Here is a 25,729-nt window from a genome sequence, read left to right on the forward strand (position 1 = left end):
TTCTGCTGAAATTCACTGCGCTAGAACACAAGCTTAAATGGCAATATCGAAAACGAAATTATTCCGGGTGTGCTTTATAATAACCAGTACAACAGTAATGCGACAAAGCAATTCAAAGTGAATATTTTAAATTTAAGACTAGAAACTAGAAATTGCTTTAAGTAACCTAAAAATTAGAGATATATTAAAAATATCAGAAAATCAGAATTAAAAATTAAAGAAATGGGGCGCCTGGGTGGCTCAGTTGCTTAAGCGACTGCCTTCGGCTCGGGTCATGATCCTGGAGTCCCGGGATCGAGTCCCACATCGGGCTCCCTGCTCAGCGGGGAGTCTGCTTCTCCCTCTGACCCTCTTCCCTGATGTGCTCTCTCTCTTTCTCTCTCTCTCAAATAAATAAAATCTTAAAAAAAAAAAAGTAAAGTTTCTTTACAAGGAAAAGATGACACGACTGGGTATTTCAGTCTCTTAGCAGAGGGGAAAGAAAACACTCAGAATAGTAAGTGTAACTGCACGAGTAACAAGATCTTAACCGAGTTACTCGCTTAAATGTCCTGAAAGTTGAGGCAAAATGAGATTACAACAAGACCTTAAATTCTGTAGGAAAGAAGTACACCAATCTGAAGTGAACAAAATCCTTCCTGGCTCTCAAACCTAACTAGATGTTGGATCCAGATTTGCATGGGGCCCTGTGTAAAGATGACTTCCAGACCAGGCGGGAACGTTTCTCAAAATGCCGCTACGAAACAAGGCCTTGGTGAAGGCCAAGGACATGACTCGTGAGTCAGAGCATCAGGAAAGGCAGGCTGGAGTACCCGAGCCTGCCCACAGGAGCAGCTACCTGCACATCCAACTCTGTCCTGGGGGTAGCGGAGGACAACTCCGCGGCACCATTAAACCCCAAGGAGCTGAGCTGATTAACCTGCTGGAGTTATTTCAATCTTGTCCAGCTAAATAGAATTATTTCCAGGGCAGCAGAGATGAGAGTAAACTGTTCTCACTGGCTTCTCCAGCTTCCTAAGGCAAGAAAAATCCTCTCACCAGCACTGAGGAAGGACTGCACACCTTCCTACCAGTTAGGAAACGTGGGCATGAATCCAACCAACCTAAAAAGTGAGTTACTCAGAAGTCAGTTGAGAAGTGGGAAGCGGGAAGCACCACTTAGAACCACCACGAAATGGCAGACATCCAAGGTGCCAGATCGTTCCTCCAAGTGGTCAGGCAAGCACCCACCCGGCCACCTCCCCCAGCTGCTTTTCCATATGCACACCTATAAACACACCCAAGACTCATACACACACGGTTCTGTGCGGCGCATCCCGCTAGTGAAGAGAAGCCTACCCAGGTAGTCATTCCCCTTGAGGAGAAGCGGGCGATGTTGTCCTCAAAGTCAATGCCGCCCACTCCGATCACGTCCATTTGGTCAGCAGGGTTATTCAGGGTGCTAGATTGAGGCACAAAAACACAAAGGAAGAGAAGTATTTTAAACGAGTAATGTGGGGGGCACCTGGGTGGCTCCACTGATTAAACGTCTGACTCTTGATTGCGGCTCGGGTCATGATTGCAGGGTCCTGAGATCGAGCCACATGTCAGACTCCGCGATGAGCACAGAGTCGGCTTGTTCCTCCCCCCGGCTCCTCACCCTGCTCCCTCTCTCTCTCTCTCTCTCTCTCTCATAAAATCTTAAAAAAAAAAAAAAAAAAGAGTAATTCAGATAAGGGCCTATACTTCCAGAAAAATCGAAGATGGCGTGAGGTTCTTGTGTGACTCCTCGTGGCTGTCAAAGGCCACGCTGGGCTGAGGCCATTATCTTGTATGTGGAGCACCTCCTCGTCATTTCCCAAGACACACTTCTCCCTCGTGCTCCCGGGCCAGGAGGAGTCCTCTCTCTGAACGGCACAAGACTCCGCGCGCTCACAACAGTCGCCCACTCACGGGCTCTCGCATCACCCTCACGCAGCGCCCAGGGTGTGCATCCTGCCCCCACTAGATCCCACACTTCTCCGGGAAGCGGCAATAGCCACACACTGGCACCTGCCACCGTCAGGAAGTCAAAGTTCTCAACTGATCACGTGCAGGGTGCACCCCTGCCTCACAGGGAACCGAGGAACGACCCCTCCACCCTCATCATGACCTCCTCACGGGGCAGACACAAAGAAAAACCATGCAATTCTCCTCAATACCACAAGTGCACCAGATCTGCAGAGAAATCATAGTGAAACAAACCACAGAGGTTTTAACTCTAAAGACAAGACATTAAGTCAAGATGAATTCAAACTGTTGGAAAGTATCAAACAATTTCAATTGCATTTCTGAACTTCACCTATTACAGCTCTATCACCAAAACCAGAACTCTGACAATCCAACCACAAGTGATTTCCCAGGGGCTTAAGGGATATTATAGCAAGACTCTAGGGCACGTGCTCTTAACCAACTATTTTAAACCACCACAAGTCAATCCCGGCACTGCCTTCTTAGCTCACTGGCCACCGACATGCTACCAGGTGGTTGTTCAGAGGCACCAACACCGATTTTTTTTTTTTTAAAGATTTTATTTATTTGACAGAGAGAGAGAGAACACAAGCAAAGGGAGCGGGAGAGGGAGGAGCAGGCTCGATGCAGGGCTTGATCCCAGGACCCTGGGATCATGACCTGAGCTGAAGGCAGACGCTCAACTGACTGAGCCACCCAGGCGCCCGATTTTTTTATTGGCTTGTGCTAAAAACGAAGTCCAAGTGTGCCAAGGGCGCAGGACCCTGAGAGGGGCTCGCAGGCGGGGCATCGTGTGGATGTGAGCATTACTTCAGAGGGGTGGGAGCACAACGTCTGTGACAGACTACAGCTCTTTGAGCACGGTCTGTCATCTGCCTTGCACTCCCCGAAGCCCAAGCAATAAGGCATCACGGTGGGGGGGGGGGGGCATTCCCAGCACGAGCCCCATGCGGCTTCACAAGCAGATGCTAAGCCCGACACGGGGCCCTCACGAGGGTGCTCCTCTAACACACAGAAAATGGACAACTCTTTGATTATAAGAGTGTGACTGCCCACAGAAGTCACAGGATTTCAGAAGAGTGACCAGCGTGGGGAGAGCGGTCAGAATGCCACGTGGGAGAGCTGGTGAGAGGGGTGTGAACAGAAAGAAAGGCAAGCGAGGAGGGCCAGCAGCAAGAACAGGTGATGGGGATGGGGATAAAGAGGGTTACCGCAGGGAGACCCAGGAGGGGACTGGGTCTGAGGAAGGCGCAGTGGGGGACTGAGCGGAGCCAGCACCTGCAGGCTACAGTTCCCCCAGGGGGCCCACCACCTGTCCACGCACGTCCCCCTTTCCCACACAGCCACGCCCATTCATTTACACACGTCCAAGGCTGCTTTCCCGTTGCAAGGGCAGGCGAGTGCTGACAACAAACACCACACAGCTCGCAAACTCTAAAATATTTACTATCTGACCCTTTGCAGAAAAAGTTGGCTGGCTCCAGGATAAAGTAGCGAGAACCTTAAAAACCAAAAACAAAAATGTGCATCTAATTAGGCAATGACAACCTACTGCAGATTCTTGGAATAAGAAAACTGCTAGAATCTGTCTAAGGAGCAGAACAGAAAACAAGGAAAGGGAAGAGCTACCACTTCCAAGGGCTCAGTATTGGCAGAGCCTTCCCTCTGCCGTCAAAGGTCTCCCTTGCAAGTGCCACCCAGGGTGGCCTCATGCCCACTGTGACAGACAGTGAGGCCGAGGCCTGGGGATGAGAGGGCCCCAGGGCCTGTGCTCTTCCCACAGCGGTGACCTTACACCATCCAGGCAGGGAGACAGGCTGGAAAGCTGATGGACAGTCTGGGGACTCCGGACTGAGGGGGGACCAGAAGGAGAAGTGGCCAAGGGGAGAAACACATGAAAGGGGCAACCAGACAGCTTAGTACCTGGGGTCTCCCACACGTCACAGCACACACGACTGGCAACATAGCAAACCCAGAACCGTGGGTCCCTGACAAGGAGACAGGATCGCTTACAACGATCAGGCTGGAACCACAGCTGCCAGGACGTACAGCTCCTGACCTATACAAAGAGTAATCTCCTAGAGCTCAGCCTAACCCTGTGCCCTGGGCCCCTTGTGTCAGTCCATCAGTCGAGACCCCGTCGTGCACGCCTAGGGGTGTCACTGCATGATGCAGTGAGCGACTCTGAAGGCCCAGGCACACGCTTGTCTCTCCCCACTGAGCTGCACAGTAGAGAGGATGGTCTGCGTCTTCTTTCCCCTCTGTGGTTACCTCATACCCTGTCACAGCACCGAACCACACAGGTCCTGGGGACCCAACAACAGAGAATGACACATATCCTGCTGCAAAAGCATTTCAGCACAAGAGACGACTTACGCGCATCACCTATGGAACAAGAATCAGAGCCGTAGGTGAAAGAAGATCGGGATCTCTAACCAGACAGGAGTTCGAGGCCTATACCGCAGTGACTATGTTTCACATCTCATGCTGCTTTAGTTCACCATGACGACCCAGCGCAAAGGAGCATTTCTGTGACTGTGTTCTCTCTGCTTCCCTCCATCTGACCCCACTCGTCAACCCTGCAGACGGCGGCTGGGTCTGTTACACGGCCCACACTTTCCCCCTCCACCAGCTCTGCCACGTCTGCACCTCGTGCTTCCTAAGACGATAGGCACCTCATCCCATTTACCGTCTCGTGCCCGGGCCTCGCAGAGTGGGTCTCAATAAATACTGTACAATCCATTTATTTCTAGCAGGTTTACTTTCATGATTTCAGAAAAAAAAGGGGGGGTGAATAAAAACTGTAGGCCTCCAAACTACTGTTTACAGCAAACGAAAAAATAATAAATAAAAAATTATTAAGCAGAAAAAGGCTGGCCTGAGCTGACCAGTGAGGCGGGGGTGGTGGGCACTGGCTCATTTCATAGTCTGGCTGGTTGTGTGTGGAACGTTCCCGTGATACAGAGTTTGAGACAGACACAGGGACAGACGGACAACAGATCTGCAGTTATTTCAGGGGGAAAAAACCCCTCTAAGTCATCCCTAGGGGGGAATACTCACCCATAAAGAGGCCCATCGTTGCCAATAGCAGAAACCATGATTACGTTGTTAGCCGTTAATTCCCACACCTACAGGATTAGCAAACATTTATTTATGAAGTGTGCCACTCTCAATCACATACAACTGTCCAAAAACAACTACACCTTCTAAAAAGACTCCTAAAGAAAGAAGGGTGACCTTGAAACGGTAACACTAGACCCTCACGGGCACAGACATTTGCCAACCAGCAAACATCATCGGCGCTGACCAAACCCAGGATTTGGGGCCTTGCGGTGCACAGAGCAGAGCCTGCTCTCCGGGCAGGTTCTGAAACGCGCCTTTTGGAGAAGGAACCAGCACAGCAGGACGTGCTGCTCCTAACCAAGTCGCCAAAGCTCACGCCGTCACCCATCGTCCTGACAGGGCGGGTACCCCGTGCACGACAGGCCACCAACGCACCAGCGATGAAGCGCTGAGAGCAGAAGCTCTCATCAGGCGCGCCACTGTCCTTTGTGCGGGGACACGACCAACCTTGTCAACGAAGGGATGGTCCATGAAGTCGGGGCCGCCAATGCTGAGGTTCAGCACATCCATCTTCTTCAAGATGGCGTAATTGAAGGCGTCCAGGAACCAGGAGGTGTAGGATACCTAGTTAATTGCCAAACACGACTTTAGGGGTTTTAGTGAAAGTCTCGAAGGACTACAACAGAGTTTCTGTCTCTAAGGGTAAAGTATAGCCTCTTAAGCAGCATGACATATTAACTCAAATTTCAGAAACGAAAACCCGGAAGAAATAATGCTCTGAAATGTAAAGTAGACACCCGGAAATTCTAGGTCCCTGCAGCTGGACTCAAGGGACAGCCGTGCTGTGGGGGCTCTCTCCAGGCAGGACGCACAGCGCCTCACCCTCAAGTATATTCCGGGGTGGGGTGAACCCCCACACCTCTCACTGCCCCTCCTTGAAGGGATTTATCACAAGACACTTCCCTTTCAGTTGAACGTTTCTGCCCAGTTTACTGTATTTGTCTAATATTCTTCGGCCTAAACAGACTCATGGGTAAACGGCATCAATAAAAGTTATCTCATAGAATTATTTCTCTGATGTTCAATTCCCCCCCGGTTTCCTGACAGCTGAATCGCCTTGTGTAACACCACTCAGATGTTTTTATAAAATATACAATTAAACTTACAGTAGAAACAGGATCAGTGCAAAATTTAAGAATTATGTTTTTAAAGGCTTTTACAAATAAGACAAGTTTATGTTTGCTTGTATAGGCAAATATAGGAGGAGGGGGTACAAGAAATTTAAGAAACTATCACATGGGAGACATGAGGAAGTAAGGTGAGCCCCTGCTGGATGGGAACAGCGTTGGGGGAATTATCCCTGTGTTGCCTTTAGATATTTCTGAACCGTGAATTATCTGTAAAAAATTAAATTTAAAAAATAAACAGGACCCTCCCCTTTTCTATGAGTAGTTACGAAAAGCTAGGGAACAGGGCCGGGATCCCACACTGCCCAGCATGACACCACGTGGTACAGAGGCAGCCCTCAAGCCTGTCACAGCCCAGGAGGGGCGACAAACACACCAACTCGAGATTCTTCTTGCGCGTGAAAGCACCAGAAATGTGCCCGTGACGTGGGGGCAGGCCAGGAGGACAGGAAGGAATGAGATGCGAGGCCAGGAGGACAGGAAGGAATGAGATGCTGCTGGGGTGGGGTCTTCAGGGTCCAAGTGAGGCTGATGGAGGGGTGGCGAAGGGGCGAAGCCACACAGAGGGGCTATGGAGGGACAGCGTGGCACGTGTGGGACACCAGAAGCAGCTCAGCATCGAGGAGGCGTGCTGCTTTTCAATGAATGTGTTCTCCAAAGTTTTACTTTTTTATGTTTCAATGTCAACTCCTTAAACTTCAGGGGTCCTCAAAACACCTACCTGGTTATTGGTAAAGACCCTGAAAATATGAAGTTCTGCATCTGGAGCAAACCCTTGGCATTCCCGCATGCTGGCTATCACACCTGCCACAAAGGTGCCATGGCCCAGCCCTGCGGACCACAAGGAGATAAGTCACAGAACAGAGCTGATAATGTGTGCCTAGATGCAACACTTCAAACCACCAATTCAAACAGCCTCGTTCTCTGAGCCCCGGATGAAGAAGCTGCACCGCCCCTGCACGGTCTCCCACCCAGAGCCCTCGCCCTGGCTGCACCGATTCTGGGCCTCGCACCCCTAACCCCTCTCAAACTGGGAGGTCAGTGCTCCTCCACCAGGCAGCCCGCTCTCCTCAAATGCTACTTCCTGACATCCTGAGACAGACAAGCTTCTGCCCAAAGGCACATGAACAATGTGGATTCGTCTCGGTAACAGCCCTACATGACTGTGTCATCATGAGCATCCAGAAAACTGCACTCTGAACCCGTAAAACTGGGGACAGGAGCAAGGTTCAGAGACCGGGTCACACCACAACATCGCCACCCACCGTCGTCCAGCGTCCGCTCATTGGTCCAGTTGGTTCTCTCCTTCACATTTTTGAAGTGGGGATGCTTCTCGCTCAACCCAGTGTCAAAAACAGCAACCCTTACGTTAGCACCTTATTCCAAAAAAAAACAAGCAAACACAATCATGTTTGGAGAAATCACCTTTTTGGATGTTGTCTATAAAACACATTCCTCCTTGGGACCTGTCACGGAGGCCCAGAGCCTGCCCAACGGGCACGCGTTAGGTCAGGAACCCCAGGGGCCCGGGCTGAGCCAAGAAGTGCTTAGTAAGACCTGAGGCTACAGGGGAAATCTCTTGGGACAACCCTCACCTGTCACCAGCGCTCAGTCCTCCACATGGGAGTGATCTACCCCCTCCTGGTGACTTCCCCCAGGTCTCCCTCCCCTCATCTCTGTAGAGAGGCACTGTGGAACGAAGGGCACCAATACAGAACATCCCCAGGAGAGGGGAGACCATTCCCATGCCTACCCTCCGACGCTGCTCATTAATAACCTCTGCACACAGAGGCTGCCGGCAGCACGCGGGGGTAAGGGTACAGTAAGGAAAACCAGCATACCTTGCTACAACAAGGAGCCTATTTCAGATATGGCCCAAAAGCTATGTGCACTGATGTCAAGACTGACACTGCCAGATCAAGAAATTCTAGAAAACACGTAGAAAAATCCAAGACGCTTGTATTATTTAACAGCTAACAGATGTCACAAAAGTGGGGTCTTTCTGGTGTGAGAGCTGTGTTTACATGTCAATACTACGTTAAATAATCAGTTACACCGACGTAACTATCAGAACATACTGCTTACATTTAAATAATGCATACAATCTCAAAAACCACTTGGTTTGGGGGGGACAGAAAATGCTTTTCTGTTTAGAGAATTTGCTTTGTGAAGAGTTCTCGCCCTGAAAAGATAAAACCACGAGGTGATAATCATTTTAATGAAACATCAGTCCACCAGGTGTGAAGAGTTCAAGTGTCTCAGATCTTCTGCAGGGCGTGGGCTAGGGAAATCAAGGGAGAGGTAAGGGTCTCCCAGGCTAGGGGATGCAGGTGAGGACCCCGAGACCAGCTGAGATGGACAGGGATGGGAGGGGGGCTACAGAAACTGGCTTCCGTTTGGGGTGGGGTACAAACCTTCACAGTAGTTATGACAGTGATGTTCTGCCATGATGCATCAATCAGGAAAAGTACCTTATTGGTTGTTTTATTTCCTAGGATATGGTCATGAATACCATCCCCTGCTCTGAAACTAATGATCGACAGGTGCACACTCTCTAACTCGGCCATTCTGCACAGAGCTCCACACTCAAGGGAAAAACTCATTTCCACGTTATCTCTTCTAAGCAACCATCTCTGCACTTGATCTCATTCCCTGTGTGTTCACCTACGTGTCAAGAGGAGAGAAATGCTCCATCTAACCCCTAACCTCAGAAATGATACAGAAAGATAGAAAAGGTGCAGAGGATGAAACAATCTAAAAAGGCACAGAAACAGATGCCCAGCACAGTGGAAGTCAAAGGCAGCGGGGGGAAGCGGCCGGATGTGTCCAGCTCCACACGCAACGGAAGCACAGGTGCCTGAGGCCCGTGGCAGAAGCACTAGGCACCGGAGATGGGGGGGGCGCCCCGGCCAGCAGGCCCCACGTGGCTCCCGGGTGAACAGCACGCACCTGTGTAACCCATCTGCCAGAGCACGTCCGCCTGCAGGGTCTGGGCGACCTGGCGTGGGATGGCTCTCAGCAGCCGTCTACTCGAATGTCTCCCGGTAGCGTGCCAGAAGCCGGAGCCCAGGGAGAGGCTGGCTCTTCGCAGGGGACGGGATGACTGCCACTTCTGGCTCCACCGAGTGTCGTTACAGGGCGCTACGGGGTCCGCTAGAGCCAAGGAGAGACAGATGAGAAGCAGAGCAGCGCGGGGACAACCCGACCCGTAAGGGAGAGCACCCATTCTGGAAAGAGCGCCAACTACCCCTGAAACCTTGGGTGACGGTAGGGGGGGTTCTCGCCCCTGTCAGAGGCCTTTCTCCAGGCAGTTACACTCACAGGACATCACCTAGCTATCATCGTTATTCCCAAAGAGTCCTCTACTTGGCATTTCCTAACTGACGGAAAGCAGAGAAGGACTGGCAAAATAACCACTTTTAAAGAGAGAAAGTCAATTGTGCCTAAAACTGAAGAAAGGAGAAATGTCTGATTTTTCACCAGTAACTTGTTCTCACTGAACCAAAAGGGTTAAACACAACGACAACAACAACAGAACAACAACGAAGCACATGGCCACTGAGTGATGGCGAAGTGTCACAGCCCTGGGTGCTGGGACAGAAAAAGGCATGTCAACGCACCACACCTGTCTCTGGTCCAACAGCAGCAGGACCTTCTTCCAACTGTACACTGCTGAGTACTCTCAACATGCTTTCCAAAAGCAGAAGAACTAGAAAGGAGCTGGGGCGGGGGGGGGGGGGGTCTGAAGGCGATGAACCGTGTCTTCTCTTGATCTTGCAAGGCAACCACAGGCTGCGCTCGCATCAACACCTGCAAAGCCGCACTGACAACCATGAATTCCATTATCTGTAAGTACCTTACTTTGTTAAAAATGGAAGGAAAAAGCAAAAGAAACATGAGTAGTCCTTACCTTCCAGGACCATGCTATCATGAAGAAAAACTGAATCTCCGATCAGTTTTGAGAAGAACACACCTATGCTCCTACTACTGAAATTCTGTCTCTGAAGCAAATGACTATCGTTTATTCCCGTCTTACCAGGCTTCCCCATGATAAAGCATAGGGACCTGGAAAAACAGTCATGTCAATGCCATTAAGTAATTATTTGCACAGACCAACTGAAATTATTCTGCGCTGAACTTGCCATGTTGACTCTGTTCTTTAAGTCAACAGCGGGGGACAATACTGGGGTGCTGACGGCAGAGTGGTATTGACAACGCGCGAGGGGTCTGCTCCGTCGGCCTGAAGCAGACCAGACTACACCAGAGTAATGAACGCAGCTCTGTAAGAGCAATTCAGAAAAACTAGAGAGTACTGGAAGGAAAGCAGTTAAAATGGTGAGAGGGCTTGAACCCGTGTCGTGGGAGGGACGGCTGAAGGATCTGGAGAGAAGAATCCGTCAAGGGGGACACCGTGGATATCTTGACAACACCTTTAAACACTGTCTTGAGGCAAACAGGTTGGCTCTGTCTTCCAGCCTGTGGACAGAGCCAGGGATGGGAGCCAGGGTGGGACAGGTTCCAGCCAAAACAGAGCAGAGCCTTCTCACAACACAGCCAGAGAAACAAGTCATATTTAACGTCTATTTACATCCTAAAAACTCTGCTAAGCTCTTACACTTGCACTATTTTATATCATCTTCGTGAGAACCCTAGGAGGTAGGTAGCATTATCTCCATTTTGGGGATGGAAAAAGTTGAAGCTTATAGGAAAGCGGTGCAGCACACAAGGTAGCAGATGGTGACAAGACGGACTGGGCCTGTCGGCAGTGCACCACGTCCTTAGGGGGCGTCAAGCACACGTCCGACAGCCATGGTGGAGAGTGTAGAGAAAGGAACCCAACCCTGAGATTCCAGGATTGCTGTGCTAAAATTAGGCATTTCCATGTTTCTTAAAATGTCCTGGGGCTCTTTATGTTAAAAAAGTAAAATAAAAAAGCACAACGCTAAGCCATTTATCTGGCTAAGTGCACAAGCTTTGGTTTGGTTTGATCTTCCTGGATTGTTTTTAAAGAGAAAAGCATCACACAACATCTGGCCTGACACAGAGAGCTCTGAGGAAGTCAGACACCTGAACTCGGTGGCACCTCCAAGGGCGGGCTTGTCACAGTATGCAAATTAGCTCGGCCTCCCTGGGCGCCTCTTCCGAACCTCAGAGGCTCTCAGGCCTACTACCTGACAAAGGGAGAAAAGGAAAACTTTATTTCTCTTTCCTTCCAGAGGAAAAAAATGACAGTAAATGATAACAGAACTGGCAATTTGTTACGCTAGTTTATCACAAATGGGAAAAAACCTTTTCTCTGGTAATAAGCATGCTTTGGAAAATGTTAAGTAATAAATATGCAATTTATTATTTAAGGATAAACTCTAACCTGATGAGCCCAAGTTGTAAAGAAGTGGGAAAGAATAAGCCCTCAGGCTGGAAGAATAATCAAACGCCTTCCATCCTCACACCTGCACAGCCTGTGACTAAAACAGGCCCAGGGGAGGCAGGACTGTGCATGGTCAGGAGGCTCTCAGAAAAACAAAACGAAACCCACAGAAAGGATGTTTTACAAGATGCCTTAAAAATAAAAACACACGCTGACAGAAGCACAGTGCAACCAGAGGAGACTCAAACACCCCGACCTCTCCGAGGAGGTTGGGTGAAAACCACTTGCAGGAGAGACAGACATCACCATCGTCCCATACTGCAAACTTGCAGATTTTTCCCACCAGAATAGCATGAAGCCTGTTGTTAGTTTTTTAAACTCCTGACAAGAAAACGTTCACAACTGATGAAACTAGATAAGGGACTTGGGTGTTGACTGAACCCCTTCTCAGCAGCCTGTGTGAATATGCACATTCTCTCTCTGAACCCCAGCGAGGCAGATGAAGCAGAGACTGACAAGCGGAGCCCGAGATCACAGTACTCACACTCTGCGTACTTGAGCGAACGGAAGACTTTCCGCTGGGGTGTCACCCGTTTGATGTTGGGATGATCTTCAAGTGTCAGCAGCCCTGCTTTCTGTTTTTCTTTTATCTGAATCACCTCAAAATCACTAGGGTAGTCACTGGATGGGTTGTTTCGAGGAATGATTCTCCAATTGTCTATTTCACTGCTCTTCAGGGCACTCGAAATAAAAGAATTTCTAGCTTTGGCTGTAAAGTATCCATTGAAAGCCACGATGTACTCTGAAATCAATGACCACAAATAAAAATAAGAATTTATGTCCCTGTATTGTAACATAAGAGTGTATCCACTCTCAGATTTCCCTGGTAAAAGAAAACTTACAGATCCTAAACCCTACAGAAGGAGCAGTAAATGAAGACTGGTTTAAAGGCCCTGAACAGCCGTTTCCAGAGCGCTAGGTTAAAATGATCTGTATGAGCCCCCTGATCATAGAAGACATCACTTAAAATCAGATACCTGTGCTATTTTTCAAAAAGCAAAGACTAACAGAAGTTTGAATATATGGCAAAGAAATGCACGTAACTTTTTCAAATAGGAAAAAGGGATTCAGAAGGAAAGGCTCAGTTTTATTTTACTGAACATTCCGCACCTCCCAACTCCCCACCCTCCGTGGCTGCAATGGTACCTGTCCCAGAGAATCAGGTTTTAGGGAAGTAATTCAGAATGCCAACGTCCTTGCTTCACAGAAGCTACCTATCTTGGGAAAACCAACTTTAGCAGAGTGAACATCTAAGCACTGTGTGCTCACCTCATATGAAATGTATCATAGAAAAGAGGACAATGTCTTTTTTGGCAAAAGCTAATATTTAAAGTTAAGTTTTTAAAAAATGGGAAGGGGGGGCTAAAATAATATCATTACCATATTCCACAACCGTTGAGGAGAATTCCACCTTCAACGTCAGGTGGGAACAGCCAGGGCATGGGGCCTTTTCGAAAGACTTCTTCTCCAGTCTGTCACCCAGATGTTTCTTCCCACAGAGCAAAACCACTAGCAGAAGCAGCCAGATGTTGACAAGCTTCATGGTCCTAAGTGAATATGGTCATAAAATCGCATAAATTCAAATCGCACTTTTTTTCTTTCTTGATTATAAGTTAATTTTTGTTTCGGCCAAAAGCTGAAATATTATTGATCAGCCATTTTACAGTCTTGTCCAACGTAAATAAAAGTTAAATTTCATGGCCTTTTGTGGTTTGGCCTGGAAAGAGGCTTTCATTTCTTTCTTCGTTTCTTCTCCATCTTGGACCTCGGGCTCCTGTCACTCTGGGCCAGACAACTGAGTCCTCCACTCCATCTGCAGCACAGAACCACAGTCCGGCAGGGCGGGCGGTCCCTCTGGGAGCTGTGAGCCGTCTGCAAAACAAAGCAAGCCAGGCGGGAGTCAGTCCTACGGGAGTCAGTCCTACGGGAGTCAGTCCTACGGGAGTCAGCCCTACGGGAGTCAGCCCTTCGGGAGTCAGTCCTACAGGAGTCAGCCCTTCGGGAGTCAGTCCTACAGGAGTCAGCCCTTCGGGAGTCAGTCCTACGGGAGTCAGCCCTACAGGAGTCAGCCCTACGGGAGTCAGCCCTACGGGAGTCAGCCCTTCGGGAGTCAGCCCTTCGGGAGTCAGCCCTACAGGAGTCAGCCCTTCGGGAGTCAGTCCTACGGGAGTCAGTCCTACGGGAGTCAGTCCTGCGGGAGTCAGCCCTTCGGGAGTCAGTCCTACGGGAGTCAGTCCTACGGGAGTCAGTCCTTCGGGAGTCAGCCCTACGGGAGTCAGTCCTTCGGGAGTCAGCCCTACGGGAGTCAGTCCTTCGGGAGTCAGCCCTACGGGAGTCAGTCCTTCGGGAGTCAGTCCTACGTGCACCGCAGGCCAGAGAGCCACAAGGACGCCCCGTGAGAAGATGAGACAGACGTGTAGCCCAGGCACAAAACACCTGGTCTTCTCTTTCTTTAATTACTCCTCACTTCTCTCCAGCAGAGAGAATAAGAATTAAGAAATAAGAAAGGTTGAAACAAATGAGAAAAACGGAGCAAACTGAGCATAACAACACCAGGAATACTGAGCCCCCAAGCAGCCAGAGAGGGGGGATCACAGTCCTACACATCTGCCCCCCCCCCGCTCTGCTTCGACCTCAGATTCTTGATTCTCATCATGTGCAACCCTTCATCTCCAGGGCTCTTCCCCAACAGCATTTGATTTATTTTTTAAGTAGGCTCCACACCCAGTGTGGAGCCCAATGCGGGGCTTGAACTCATGACCCTGAGATCAAGACCTTGAGCTGAGACCAAGAGTCGGACGCTTCACCGACTGAGCCACCCAGGCGCCCTGCAACAGTAGTTTAATTCCCCATAAATTTTACCAACTCTTCAGGCAAAAGCTTGGTATATACATCCTCACTTTCTACCGTAAAATAATACCTAAGGACAAACCAATTTCCATGCAAGTCATATCCTTGCCACTTTCTTTTAGAGAAACTATGCTTTTAAAATTATTCAAACTATACCTTTCAGATTTTGAAATATTTTCTGCCAATTCTATGAAGAGAACATAAAAGGGTTTACACAGTCATCAAATTTATTTTACATGAAGCCTCACCTTAAAGAAATCTAACCTGCTAAATAGGTTATAAAACCAGATTACCTCTTTACTGGAAGTAATACAAGAGAACAGTTTGTGAGATACATTGCTGCCAGAGAGAAGTGTTATCTGAGTGTTAAATTACACACAGGCACAGATATCTTTCAAGTATGTGAATGGCAGAAAAGTGATCATTCTTCACAACGAACAACAGAGTGGCAGTAAAACAAACAAAACAACAATGCTGGCTGTGGCACATCCAGAAAAATCGGTTGCACTGATCCCACCAGAAACATAAATAATCCAGCAAGGGGAACAGAGATCAATAAAACAGGACAGGCCTTACACTGCTAACTTGTTTCTAAAAAGAAAACACTTAGGACCAGGAGTTGACCCCCTTTAAAGAGAGGTACGGAATTATTAAAACCCTTTCCTCTGGCAGCAACTGGTGCTTTAGAGTAACAAGGACTTTGTGGTTTCTGGAACTACTCATATGTGCCTCTATTCACACAGGAAAACACATAAAATCTAAAAAAGTTTAAAAGGTTAATATTTAGGACTTCACTGCTGTAGTAACACACGACCCTGAAAAGCAGGCCTTCTCCGGCACTAGAGACTAAGGCTGGTTGAATGGAGCTCATCAGATGGAAATGAAATTTTAGAACTTATTTCCCTATCAACACAAAGAACAACAATGAAAATGCCAACCACGAGAACAAAGAAATTAAAACCAAAGATCAGAACAGAAAGACCAAAGAAAGGCAACAGGGGACACCAAAAAAGCCACTCCAACAAATTTCATGGCAATACGCTTGGGAGTGAACCCCAATTTTTTCTGCTTATACTTGATATTTGCAGTAATGGGGTATCACAGACTATAATCACATGAAGCATATACCTCACTTAATTATAGTATGAGTGGTCAAAGAAGATAAAGCTCACCACTGGTGAGAAGAGTTCTCATGTTAAATGAACTTACAGTGAAAAAGATTTAAACAGGTCTCTCAATTAAGGCAAATTAAAAAAAAAATAAAGGCAATCTCTTAAGCTCTTCTGCCTCAAGCTAAAGAATCTATGACATATTTGAGCAACAAATATTATCGAGTGATGCGAGCCAATCTTAGTCCTAACTGCGTCAGACTGACTTTAATTAAACCTCTTCTTAGTCTGCACACAGCCTAACTGGGTCAGACTGACTTTAATTAAACCTCTTCTTAGTCTGCACACAGGTACGGACAGCGACCTCCCAGCACAGCCCGTGTGGAGAGATGGCTGGCGTTCTACAACTGATCCCCAGAAATGCGAAGAAAACGTGAGAGGGGTTTCAATCTTTAAAAATGCCTAAGATAAATAGCTCTCTCCCGAAGAGAAAACGTTTTAGGTTTTGGAAACAAGGACACCACAGTATCCCTAAGACGTTCTACCTTAATTTATGCAATTAAATCATACAATTTTATATCGTGCTTACCAAGATTAAGGTGCGATCCAGCCAAGAGGCCGACAAGAAAAGCAAACAGCTAACCGAAGCGCAGGAAGACACGGAAGAAGAGGCGCACACGCAGGGCCGGGATGCCACGCCAAGAGTTCTTCTGGGTGAAATGGGAGGCTTCTGCCGAGGAGGAGGTGGAGGGCGCTCTGGCAGAGCCCGAGCCGGCGGAAATACGGGGGGAGAAGTGGAGCAGCCTGAACACAGCTACAGCACAGCCCAGAACAACACAGGACGTGCAGAGGATCAGCAAGTCCTTCGCAGGAGGAGGGAGGCCACGGGGTGCCAACCTGGAGGCGGAAAGACGGTGGGAAGCAGGCACCTGGCACGGGTGCGACCCCTGTGCGGGGCCCTCGGGAAGCAATGGGCATGAGGTGCGCAGAGATGAACTGGAGCCCCGTGGGGTTGCTGAACAGCTCTGCTCCCAGGTCCGACTCCTTTACGGCGCCAGTCACAGAGCCAAGCACAGAGCCAAGCACCAAGCAGACAGCAGGGACACAGCAGCCAACAAAACCCAAGCCAAACCTCCGAGCTCATGGCGTGAGCGTGTGTGTGTGTGTGTGTGTGTGTGTGTGTGTGTGTACACAGAGGTGCCCCGTGAGCCTGGGAGGGGGCCTCTGAGGAAGGACCTGCGGAAGCAGGAAGCTGGCCAGGCCAGCTGGGCACAGTACCGGAGGCACCGGGAAGGGCGAGCCCAAAAGCCCGAGGCCAGGAACACGCCTGGTTTGTGTAAGGAAAGCCAAGGGGCCGGTGTGGCTGGAGCAGGGGGAGGGAGGCGGAAAGCAGAAGGGATGGGAGAAGTGGGGGGAGGGCCTTGTAGGTCAGAGAAAGGACCTCAGCTCTCACTCCCAATGGGAGGAAAAGCAGGATCTGAGCAGAGGAGCGAGCCCAGCTGGTCGGCACGAGAACTGGCTCGCTCCAGCTTCTGTACAGAAGGGGGCACAGGCAGACGCAGGGGGCCGACTGGACGGCTCCCAGGACAACTGTGTCGGGCCAGGCCGGGGCAGGAGGGGCGAGGAAGGGGGGCACGGGATGGCAGTGAGACAACCCGCGGACAGCCAGATTTGGAGGATGCACACCTGAGGAGCCAGGGACAACACTGAGGCCTCTTGTCCAGACACAGAGGGCGTCTGCCCCTGACGGAGACGGAGAAAGTGCAAGAAAAGCTGGTTTGGGGAACACCAGCAGGTGCTGAGCTCTGACCATGTGAAAATTAGGGTAAGCATTAGCGCTGGGAAGGCATGGATCAGGGCAGAAAGGAATAGGGAGATCAAAAAAAACCCAAAATCTGTAAGAAAGAATTTCCATAACGAACAGCAGTCTGTTGAAAGGGCCACACACAAAAGGGCGAACAGCAGCCTGCCCCAAACTCCAAAACCACCAGGGGCTGGAAGACACCCTCAAGTAGAAAAGTCCCGTGGGGATAACGGGAAGGTTGGAAATTATGGGACAAGGAGACACCTCTCTGGTTTGGTTGTGGCTGACCTGCTTACATTCTAGGTTCTAAGAAGACACTCCTAAAAAACTCTGATAACAGATACTGAAGTTTCTATGGTTTCCCAATCCCAGAATAAGAGGGCTTCAAAATACAAATTTGCTTTGAAGAAAACAAAAATGCCAAGAGGGGCACAGAGGCTGGTGAAGGATGCCACGGGCACCGAGGTCACAGGACGGCCACTGTGCCACTGGCCTGTTTTAAAGACAGCCAGTCCCCACTGACTTCTCTACTGGGGCTTCAAAGGCACAGACCACACCTCCCTCATCTAAACATCCACTCACCTGTGTCAACGATGGGTTACCACCCCCCACCAGCTCTCACTACACAAGGCAAACCTGCTGAGCACTGTCCCCGAGACAGCCTCACCATCTAGGGGGAGGAATGGAAGCAGCAATGCGTACAGAGCGTGTAAATACAGACGCAGACATATACACATAGGAAAAGAAACATTTTTAACAAGAGCTCTGTCTTTCCTTTTCTTCCTCTCTTTCTGCGTAATTCAGCCGAGGGCAAGAAGGCGCTGGTGGAGAGCCACGGTGGCCTGGTGTGGGGCGATGGCGTCTTGAGAGGGTGAGGAAGGTGTGGAGCAGAGGCATCTGGTGAGGGTGTCGGAGCCTGAGTGGGGTGATGACCGTGAAAGCGGGAAATTGAGTTGATCAAATAAATATTTACAGATAATGGGAAGCACGTTTCTATTGTCAGAGAAGAAAGGCACAGGTATGAATAAGGGAAAAAACCTGAAAGATCCACGCAGGGTCAGACTGAGGGTAGAGGTACTGGTGCGAACTCCGGCTTCTCAACACATGGGACAGACAGACGTAAAAACAAACATGCAAGTGTGTATGTGGTACACACGCACACGTACATTTCCTAGCTCTGTCTACTGCAAGGACATGGGAGTAGTGACAGCTCAACAGGAGGGAGCCCATCTAGTACCCAGAACTGGTTTCCTTTTTTCTTTTTTAAGATTAACTTATTTATTTGAGAGAGGGCGAGAGAACATGCTCTCACGAGCAGAAGAGAGGGGGAGAGTAGGAGAGAAACTCAAGCAGACGCTGTGCTGAACGCGCAGCCCAATGTGGGGCTCCATCCCACGACCCCGAGAACAGACCTGAGCCGAAACCAAGAGTCAAACGCTTTAACTGACGAAACCACCCAGGCGCCCCCCAGAACTGGTTTTCTAAATGCCATTCTTCACTCCAAGAAACCAGGCTCCTAGTTCCAGGTGAGTGGGCAGGTGAGTCTGGAACATCCTGTGCCAGAAAGTGAGAAAGCACTCAGAGAACAATGGGAGTATGTCTAAGGAACACAGAGGCCAGCGTGGGACAGCCTGAGCATCAAAATAAATAATGAAAGTAACAGATGTTAACCCACTGCAGAAAATACAAAACAAGAGTCCACAGTAACATTTAAAAACTAAGCTGAAAACTTGAAGAACGAGATATTTACATAGGCCCGGAATGCCTCCCAACAACAACAACAAAAAAATCCTTATTTCCAAAGGGACATGCTGCTTCTCCTACAGCGGAGAAGCTTCACCAAGTTAACCAGCCAGGGGACAAACAGACCCAGGTACACCGAGCAGATGACTGCAAGAGGCTGGCATCACTTGTGGGGTTCCTGCCAAAGATGCACAACCTGAATCACATCATGAGGAAACATCAGAACCCAATCAAGGGACATTCTTCAAAATAAACTGGCCTGTAATTTTGAAAACTACCAACGTAATGAGAGCCAAGGACTGGCTGAAACACAGCTCCAGACTGAAGGAGACTCAGGAGACATGACCGGTAACTGAACTTGAGGTTCTCAACTAGATCCCTCCGCTGTGAAGACATTCCTGGAACAACTGGCAAACCTGAACAGGGCCCGCCTGGGATGACATAGCAGGGAGGTGTCAGGACTCATTTCCTGATTTTGAAGGCTGTGCTTTATGTAAGTAGGACTCTGCTTGCAGGAAATGCCCCCGTGAAGTATCTAGGAATAATGGATATCAGGTCTGCAACTTACTTTGAAATAGTTCAGAGGGGAAAAGGCTTTGTGCTGTTCTTGGAACCTTTCTGGTAGATTGAAACTGTTTCCAAAATATGTAAAAAAAAAAAAAAAAAGAAGAAGAAGTTTTATACTTAGTCTCAGCTGCTAGGAATGAATGAGAAGGATGGGTGTATTAAATTTTAAAAAGTGGTGGGGAGGGCAATTTTAGGCTCTTTTCTTACTCAGTCTGAGCTGCCCACTATGTGCACGACCAGACTACAAACCAAATCAGGTAGACTCACACACATCAACTGTCACACAGAAGGACAGCCCAACAGATGTGACTGAGCTAGTCGAAGTGAAATTCAAACTAATTCTCCTTCTAACGAATTGACAGAAACCCTGAAAAGAGGGCGCCTGGGTGGCTCAGTTGGTTAAGCGACTGCTTTCAGCTCAGGTCATGATCCTGGAGTCCCGGGATCGAGTCCCACATCAGGCTCCCTGCTCAGCAGGGAGCCTGCTTCTCCCTCTGACCTTTCTCTCTCTCTCATTCTCTCTCTCAAGTAAATAAATAAAATCTTAAAAAAAAGAAACCCTGAAAAGATTCATGGTAAAGTAAATTTCTGTTAAAACTGACTCCAGTGTTTCCACAATTTACATTAGATCAAGAAACTTCTTGAAAACAAGTATAATTGACATAGAATACCCTATTACTTTCAGGTGCACATCATCCTAGCGCTTTGTTATTTTCACACATTGGAAGTGATCCCCCTAAGTCTGGTTACCATCTATCGCCACACGAAGTTGTAACCATGTAGGCTGTGCCTGACACCCCCTGACTTATTTATAACTGCAGGTCTGTACCTCCTGATCCCCTTCACCTATTTCTCCTGCCCCCCAACCCCTCCCCGCTCTGGTAACCAACAGTTTCCTGAACCTATCAGTCTGTTTCTATTTGTTTTGTTTCTTCATAAAAATCAAGTAACACTGTGAGAGACATAAACTGAGACACCAGTATAAAACACAAATCATGTTTAAGAATTCAACCCAATAAAATGAGGACTCTCATATGTTGTGAGTGAATGTAAATAAAATAAATGTTACCTTTTACAACAGTCATTTACCAATATGTATTAAAAGCCTTAAAAATGGGGACGCCTGGGTGGCTCAGTCGTTAGGCATCTGCCTTCGGCTCAGGTCATGGTCCCGGGGTCCTGGGATCGAGCCCCGTGTCGGGCTCCCTGCTCTGCAGGAAGCCTGCTTCTCCCTCTCCCTCTGCCCCCGCTTGTGTTCCCTCTCTCGCTGTGTCTCTCTCATGCAGCATTTATTCTGTGGCAGTTGCTGTTCTAAGCAATCTTCCCAACCTGTTACTAACCACCCCCCTTTCCAGATGAAAACACAGAGGTGCCCACGGTGGCTCATCAATGGGCCTGGGGCCATGTGGCAGTGAGTGGGAAAGCCAGCTGGGAACTTGAGTAGTCTGGCATGGAGGCCACCCTCTTAAGAGGTAGGTTACCCTGCTTTTCTAAAATCTCCCCTGGAGGGGCACCTTGGTGCCATAGTCGGTTAAGTGTCCGACTCTTAGTTTTGACGCAGGTCACGATCTCAGGGTCATGGGATCAAGCCCTGTGTCGGGCTCCACGCTCAGCCCGAGTCCGCTTGATACTCGCTCTCCATCTCCCGCTGCCCCTCCCCTCAGCTCACAAGCACACACATGCACGCGCTCTCTTTTAAATCTTTTTAAAAAAATAAAATAAAATCTCCCCTAGAAATTCATTTCATAGAAGTGTGAATCTGAGAGCATACAATGATTTACACCCAAAGACTATAACCAGGAAAAGTTAAGAGTACCTAAATGTGCAACAGGAGACTAGCTAACTGATTAACCAAAACTATGGAATGCTGTGTAGCAATTTCAAATTATGTTCCTCTAGAAGGCTGAATAATGGTCCCCCAAAGATATCCACATCCTCATCCCCAGAACCTGTAAATGTTACTTTATATGGTCAAAGAGATTCTGCAGGTATGAGTAAACTAAGGATCCTGAGATGAGGAGAGTACTCTGGATCATCCAAGTGGGACCAATGTAATTACAGGAGTCTGTACAAGACGGAGGCAGGCCCACTGAGCTACTCCCCCACTGACAGCAGGAGAGAGATGATGGAAGCCGGAGGCTGAGGTAGTCAGAGGAAGAGACCAGGAGCCAAGGAACGCAGGTGCCCCTAGAAACCAAAAAAGGGAAGGAAACAATCTCACCTGGAGCCTCCAGAAGTAATGAAGCCCTGCCGACACCTTGACGTCAGCCCAGTGACACTGATTTTGGACTACTGACCTCCAGAACTGTAAGATAATAAACTGGTATTGTTTTAAATCACTAAGTTTGTAGAAATTTGTTAGAGCAGCCATAGGTCTTGAATATATTTCCCAAAGAATACAGGGAAAAGTTAATGCAATATTAAGTAAAACAGTTCACGGACAATGATCCAAATTTCGGTTTTTATTTTATTTTTTTTAATTTCTTTTTTTTTTAATTTTATTTATTTGAGAGAGAGAGAATGAGAGACAGAGCATGAGAGGGAGGAGGGTCAGAGGGAGAAGGAGACTCCCCGCCGAGCAGGGAGCCCGACGTGGGACTCGATCCCGGGACTCCAGGATCATGACCCGAGCCGAAGGCAGTCGCTTAACCAACTGAGCCACCCAGCCGCCCAAAATTTCGGTTTTTAAATAATGTAGCTATATGCACAGGAGAAAAAGAAAAGGAAAAGACCTCTGCCACAAGGTAACAGTGGTCCTACCTCTCAATGGTATTAGTACAGGGAGTTATGGTCTTAGTTTTGGTCATTTACATTTTTACAAAGAGCCTATGTTACACTTTCATAATTAGATAACTATTTAAGTACTTTAATAAAACTCATAGAAAAACAAGTTTTCTGGTAACACGGTGGCACAAAGATTCAAAATATATTAAAGATTTAGGGTTTTTTTAAATAAATTTTATTTATTTTTAAGTAATCTCTAAGATGCCTAACATGGGGATCAAACTCATGACCCTGAGATTGAGTCACACACTCCACCAACTCAGCCAGCCAGGCACCCCAAAGATTTGTTTTTAGTTTTTTTTAAAGATTTTATTTGTTTATTTGACAGAGAGAGAGAGAGAGAGAGAATACAAGCAGGCGGAGCAGCAGGGAGAGGGAGAAGCAGGTTCCCCACAGAGCAGGGAGCCTGATGTGGGGCTCGATCCCAGGACCCTGGGATCATGACCTGAGCTGAAGGCAGACGTTTAAACGACTGAGCACCCAAGCGCCCCAAAGATTTGGTTTTATCTGTACATACACACAGTAGAGATCAAAAGGGATCTATTTCCTAGGAATTGTGTTAAAAAATCTGTCTGTGTCTACCTTAGAGCTCCAGGACAAGCTTTTCACTCGTTTATTCTGAACAGGCTTATCATGCGCCATATCACCTACTCATAGGGCCTAGCTAGAGCTGTTACTGGATCCACTGTTTACTGGATTTAATTTCTATAAATTCTTTATGTAGAAGACCTGGTGATCTTTCCATACAAAGGTATGCCCTAAAAGATGGTTATGTGCACAATCATGGATTTTCTGTTAATAAGTATGCCTCTAATACAGGTGTAATCAAAACATATTTGACATCAAATACTAAATGGAAAATAAACAGTTCAAACAATATATGCCAGGAAGAAGATTTAATGAGCTATGTTTAAAAAGGAGACCAAGTAGAGGAAATGTATACCTGGGCAAACAACTGGTCTGACAGCTAACATTCCCTGCAGCTCAGGTTCTTCTACTTTGCATTATAATAGAATATCACTCAGATTATAATTCTGAGTATAGCTAAAGTGTATCTGAAATCACTTCTTTGCAAATAAGAACACAATTCAGAGGAAATTACTTGTATCACCCGACAGTCATCTAATTATTTCGATACACCAGCTTTTTTAATGAACCTTTACTGAAATAGCTCCAGAGAAAACCGAATTGTGTTTAGGCCACAAAAGGGTAGCATTCAGTTCAATTAAACTTTGGCTGTAAAAGTACCACTTTCATAACTAATTGCATACTTGGCAGTACTACCATTGTTTAATCAGCTAACATTTAAACGACGCCAGACCACACTATCTTGAAATAAAGGTGTATTCTTCAGACTGACTGAACCATTCCTTCTGGCACAATCTGTCCGTTAGCGGGACAAAACAAGTAATTCAGGCCAAAGAATCAACAGGTGCTTGTCTACACTGTCCTTTACTGCCTATTCTTTCACGGGTGCTATGTCCATCTCCTTATTCTCTTGATCCTTCAGTCATCCAGTACTAGCTAGCCAGCCGCACGAGGCAGGCACCTCCAAACCCAGAACTTTCCTCATTTTACTTGAAACTCATTTCCTTAAGCAAAGACATCGTCAAGATTAGTAAATCTAGGTAACAGATCTCTGCAGCCCGTCAAAACTGATTAGGCCACCGGGAAGGGAAAATCGATGTGTCTTTTTTACTACCTCGTTAGCCTGTCTCAGGCAAGATGCTGACGGAGACCAAAGTCCCCACCCAAATACCAAACGCAAGGTCTAGCCTCCCATCCTTCATTAATATTTCAAGTCACAAAGGGCTGGAGTTGTCAAGTTTTTCCAATGAAATACAAACAATATCTCAATTCTCTCCTGGTGCAAAGAGCCAGTTGCAAATCTCCCCCTAAAAACCCCACACAGGACACAAATGGAAGCCAGGTGCAGTTTACCTAAGTGTTCACCCCTCCTAGCCTCTGTTACTCTATTTATGACACTTAACTGTGGCTGCCACACAAAAGAAGCAGTAGGCAGGGCAGAGCAGTAACTACCACTAGAATGACAGAAGATGGAATCAAACATGTGAATTTGAAGGGAATGCTAAAAATTTAGCTAGAAGATATCCAGCTTGATCCCATGGGGCCCCATGTCCTGCAAAGACTGTGCAAGCACTAAATTAGAATTTCTCTTTTTTCACAGATACAACCAACTCTTGAATATGAGAGATGCATGGGGAGTGCAATGGAGAGGCTGAATGGGCAAGGGTCCCACTGAGCAGAGCCCAGACACAAAGGCCACAGATGATCCCACCTCAATGAAATATTCAAAAGAGACAAGTCTAGGGAGTCAGAGAGCAGATTAGTGGTTGCCTGGGGCTGGAGTCAGAAATGGGTAGTGACTGAACATGGGCACCAGGGATCTTTTTGGGGTAACAAAAATGTTCTAAAAGTGGGTTGTGGTGATGACCGCACAACTCTGCATATTTACTGGGGGAAAAAAAAAACACTGACTAAGTACATGTAAAACAAGTGAATTTTATGGTATGTAAATTTTACCTGAACAAAGCACTGACATAAAATATACATATAAAACGTGTGCTGCAGATAAAAAAAAAAAGAAAGTTGGGAAGAATCAGTTCTCCGAGCTCCTCACTCTTAAACAAAATGCAAACTGAGACGCTGCAGGTGGGTTGCTTACTAGCACAGCTAAGGCTAAAGCGCCACAGGAAAATAAATTCTACGGAGTTCAGCTCTGAGATCTTTGCTACTTTATTTCACTTGGAAGTGTCCTTCAGAACCTAAAGTATTTAACTTAATTTGCACAAACTGGCCAACATTCCCAGAAGCTCTCACCAAAACAAAGAGTAAACATCTTAATAAAAATGATATTGATAATCTATAATATAGCAGTCTTAGACTGTCTTAGGTAGCACAGACATGACAGGGCAAGGCAGGAGTCTCTCGGGCCCACCTTGCCGACGGGCTTCCTGCACTGCATTCCTGAAAATCGGGATGTTCAGCAGTGTGCTCAGACTGGGACATGCAAAGAACCGAGGTCGTTGAAAATGTGATCCCGGAGCCCCTACGGGAGCCGGCCCGGAACCGTGGGGTCGCCGGGAAGAAGACACGGTTTCACTCCGTTGAAGTTTATTTCACGGGGAGAAAACGGTGAGGCTGAGCAAGCTAGCACCCCGCGTGAGCCCGGAGAAAGGGCCGC

At 47.8% G+C, this 25,729-nt stretch overlaps 1 protein-coding gene across 3 annotated transcripts in view; it reads right to left on the reverse strand.

The window, feature by feature from the left end:
* MBTPS1 (membrane bound transcription factor peptidase, site 1) overlaps positions 1-25,729 on the reverse strand; it is a 52,887-nt gene that overhangs the window by 26,778 nt on the left and 380 nt on the right. Inside the window, exons 2-10 of one of the 3 annotated variants that reach the window (XM_028094025.2) lie at positions 21,962-22,045; positions 13,048-13,539; positions 12,152-12,409; positions 9,189-9,392; positions 7,505-7,615; positions 6,961-7,070; positions 5,560-5,676; positions 5,050-5,117; positions 1,339-1,441 (exon numbers count right to left, since the gene is read on the reverse strand). In XM_028094025.2, coding sequence (XP_027949826.1) covers positions 1,339-1,441; positions 5,050-5,117; positions 5,560-5,676; positions 6,961-7,070; positions 7,505-7,615; positions 9,189-9,392; positions 12,152-12,409; positions 13,048-13,210 — 1,134 coding nt within the window. In that variant the 5' untranslated portion in view covers positions 13,211-13,539; positions 21,962-22,045. Of the gene's footprint in view, positions 1-1,338; positions 1,442-5,049; positions 5,118-5,559; positions 5,677-6,960; positions 7,071-7,504; positions 7,616-9,188; positions 9,393-12,151; positions 12,410-13,047; positions 13,540-21,961; positions 22,061-25,729 lie in introns of all 3 variants that reach the window. The other 2 variants (XM_028094033.2, XM_028094017.2) reach the window with 2 other exon arrangements.

The sequence above is a fragment of the Eumetopias jubatus genome, unplaced genomic scaffold (assembly GCF_037043125.1).
Source record: "Eumetopias jubatus isolate StellerSeaLion01/CBP00866 unplaced genomic scaffold, mEumJub1_p1.0 scaffold_10, whole genome shotgun sequence".
Classification (NCBI taxonomy): Eukaryota; Metazoa; Chordata; class Mammalia; order Carnivora; family Otariidae; genus Eumetopias; species Eumetopias jubatus.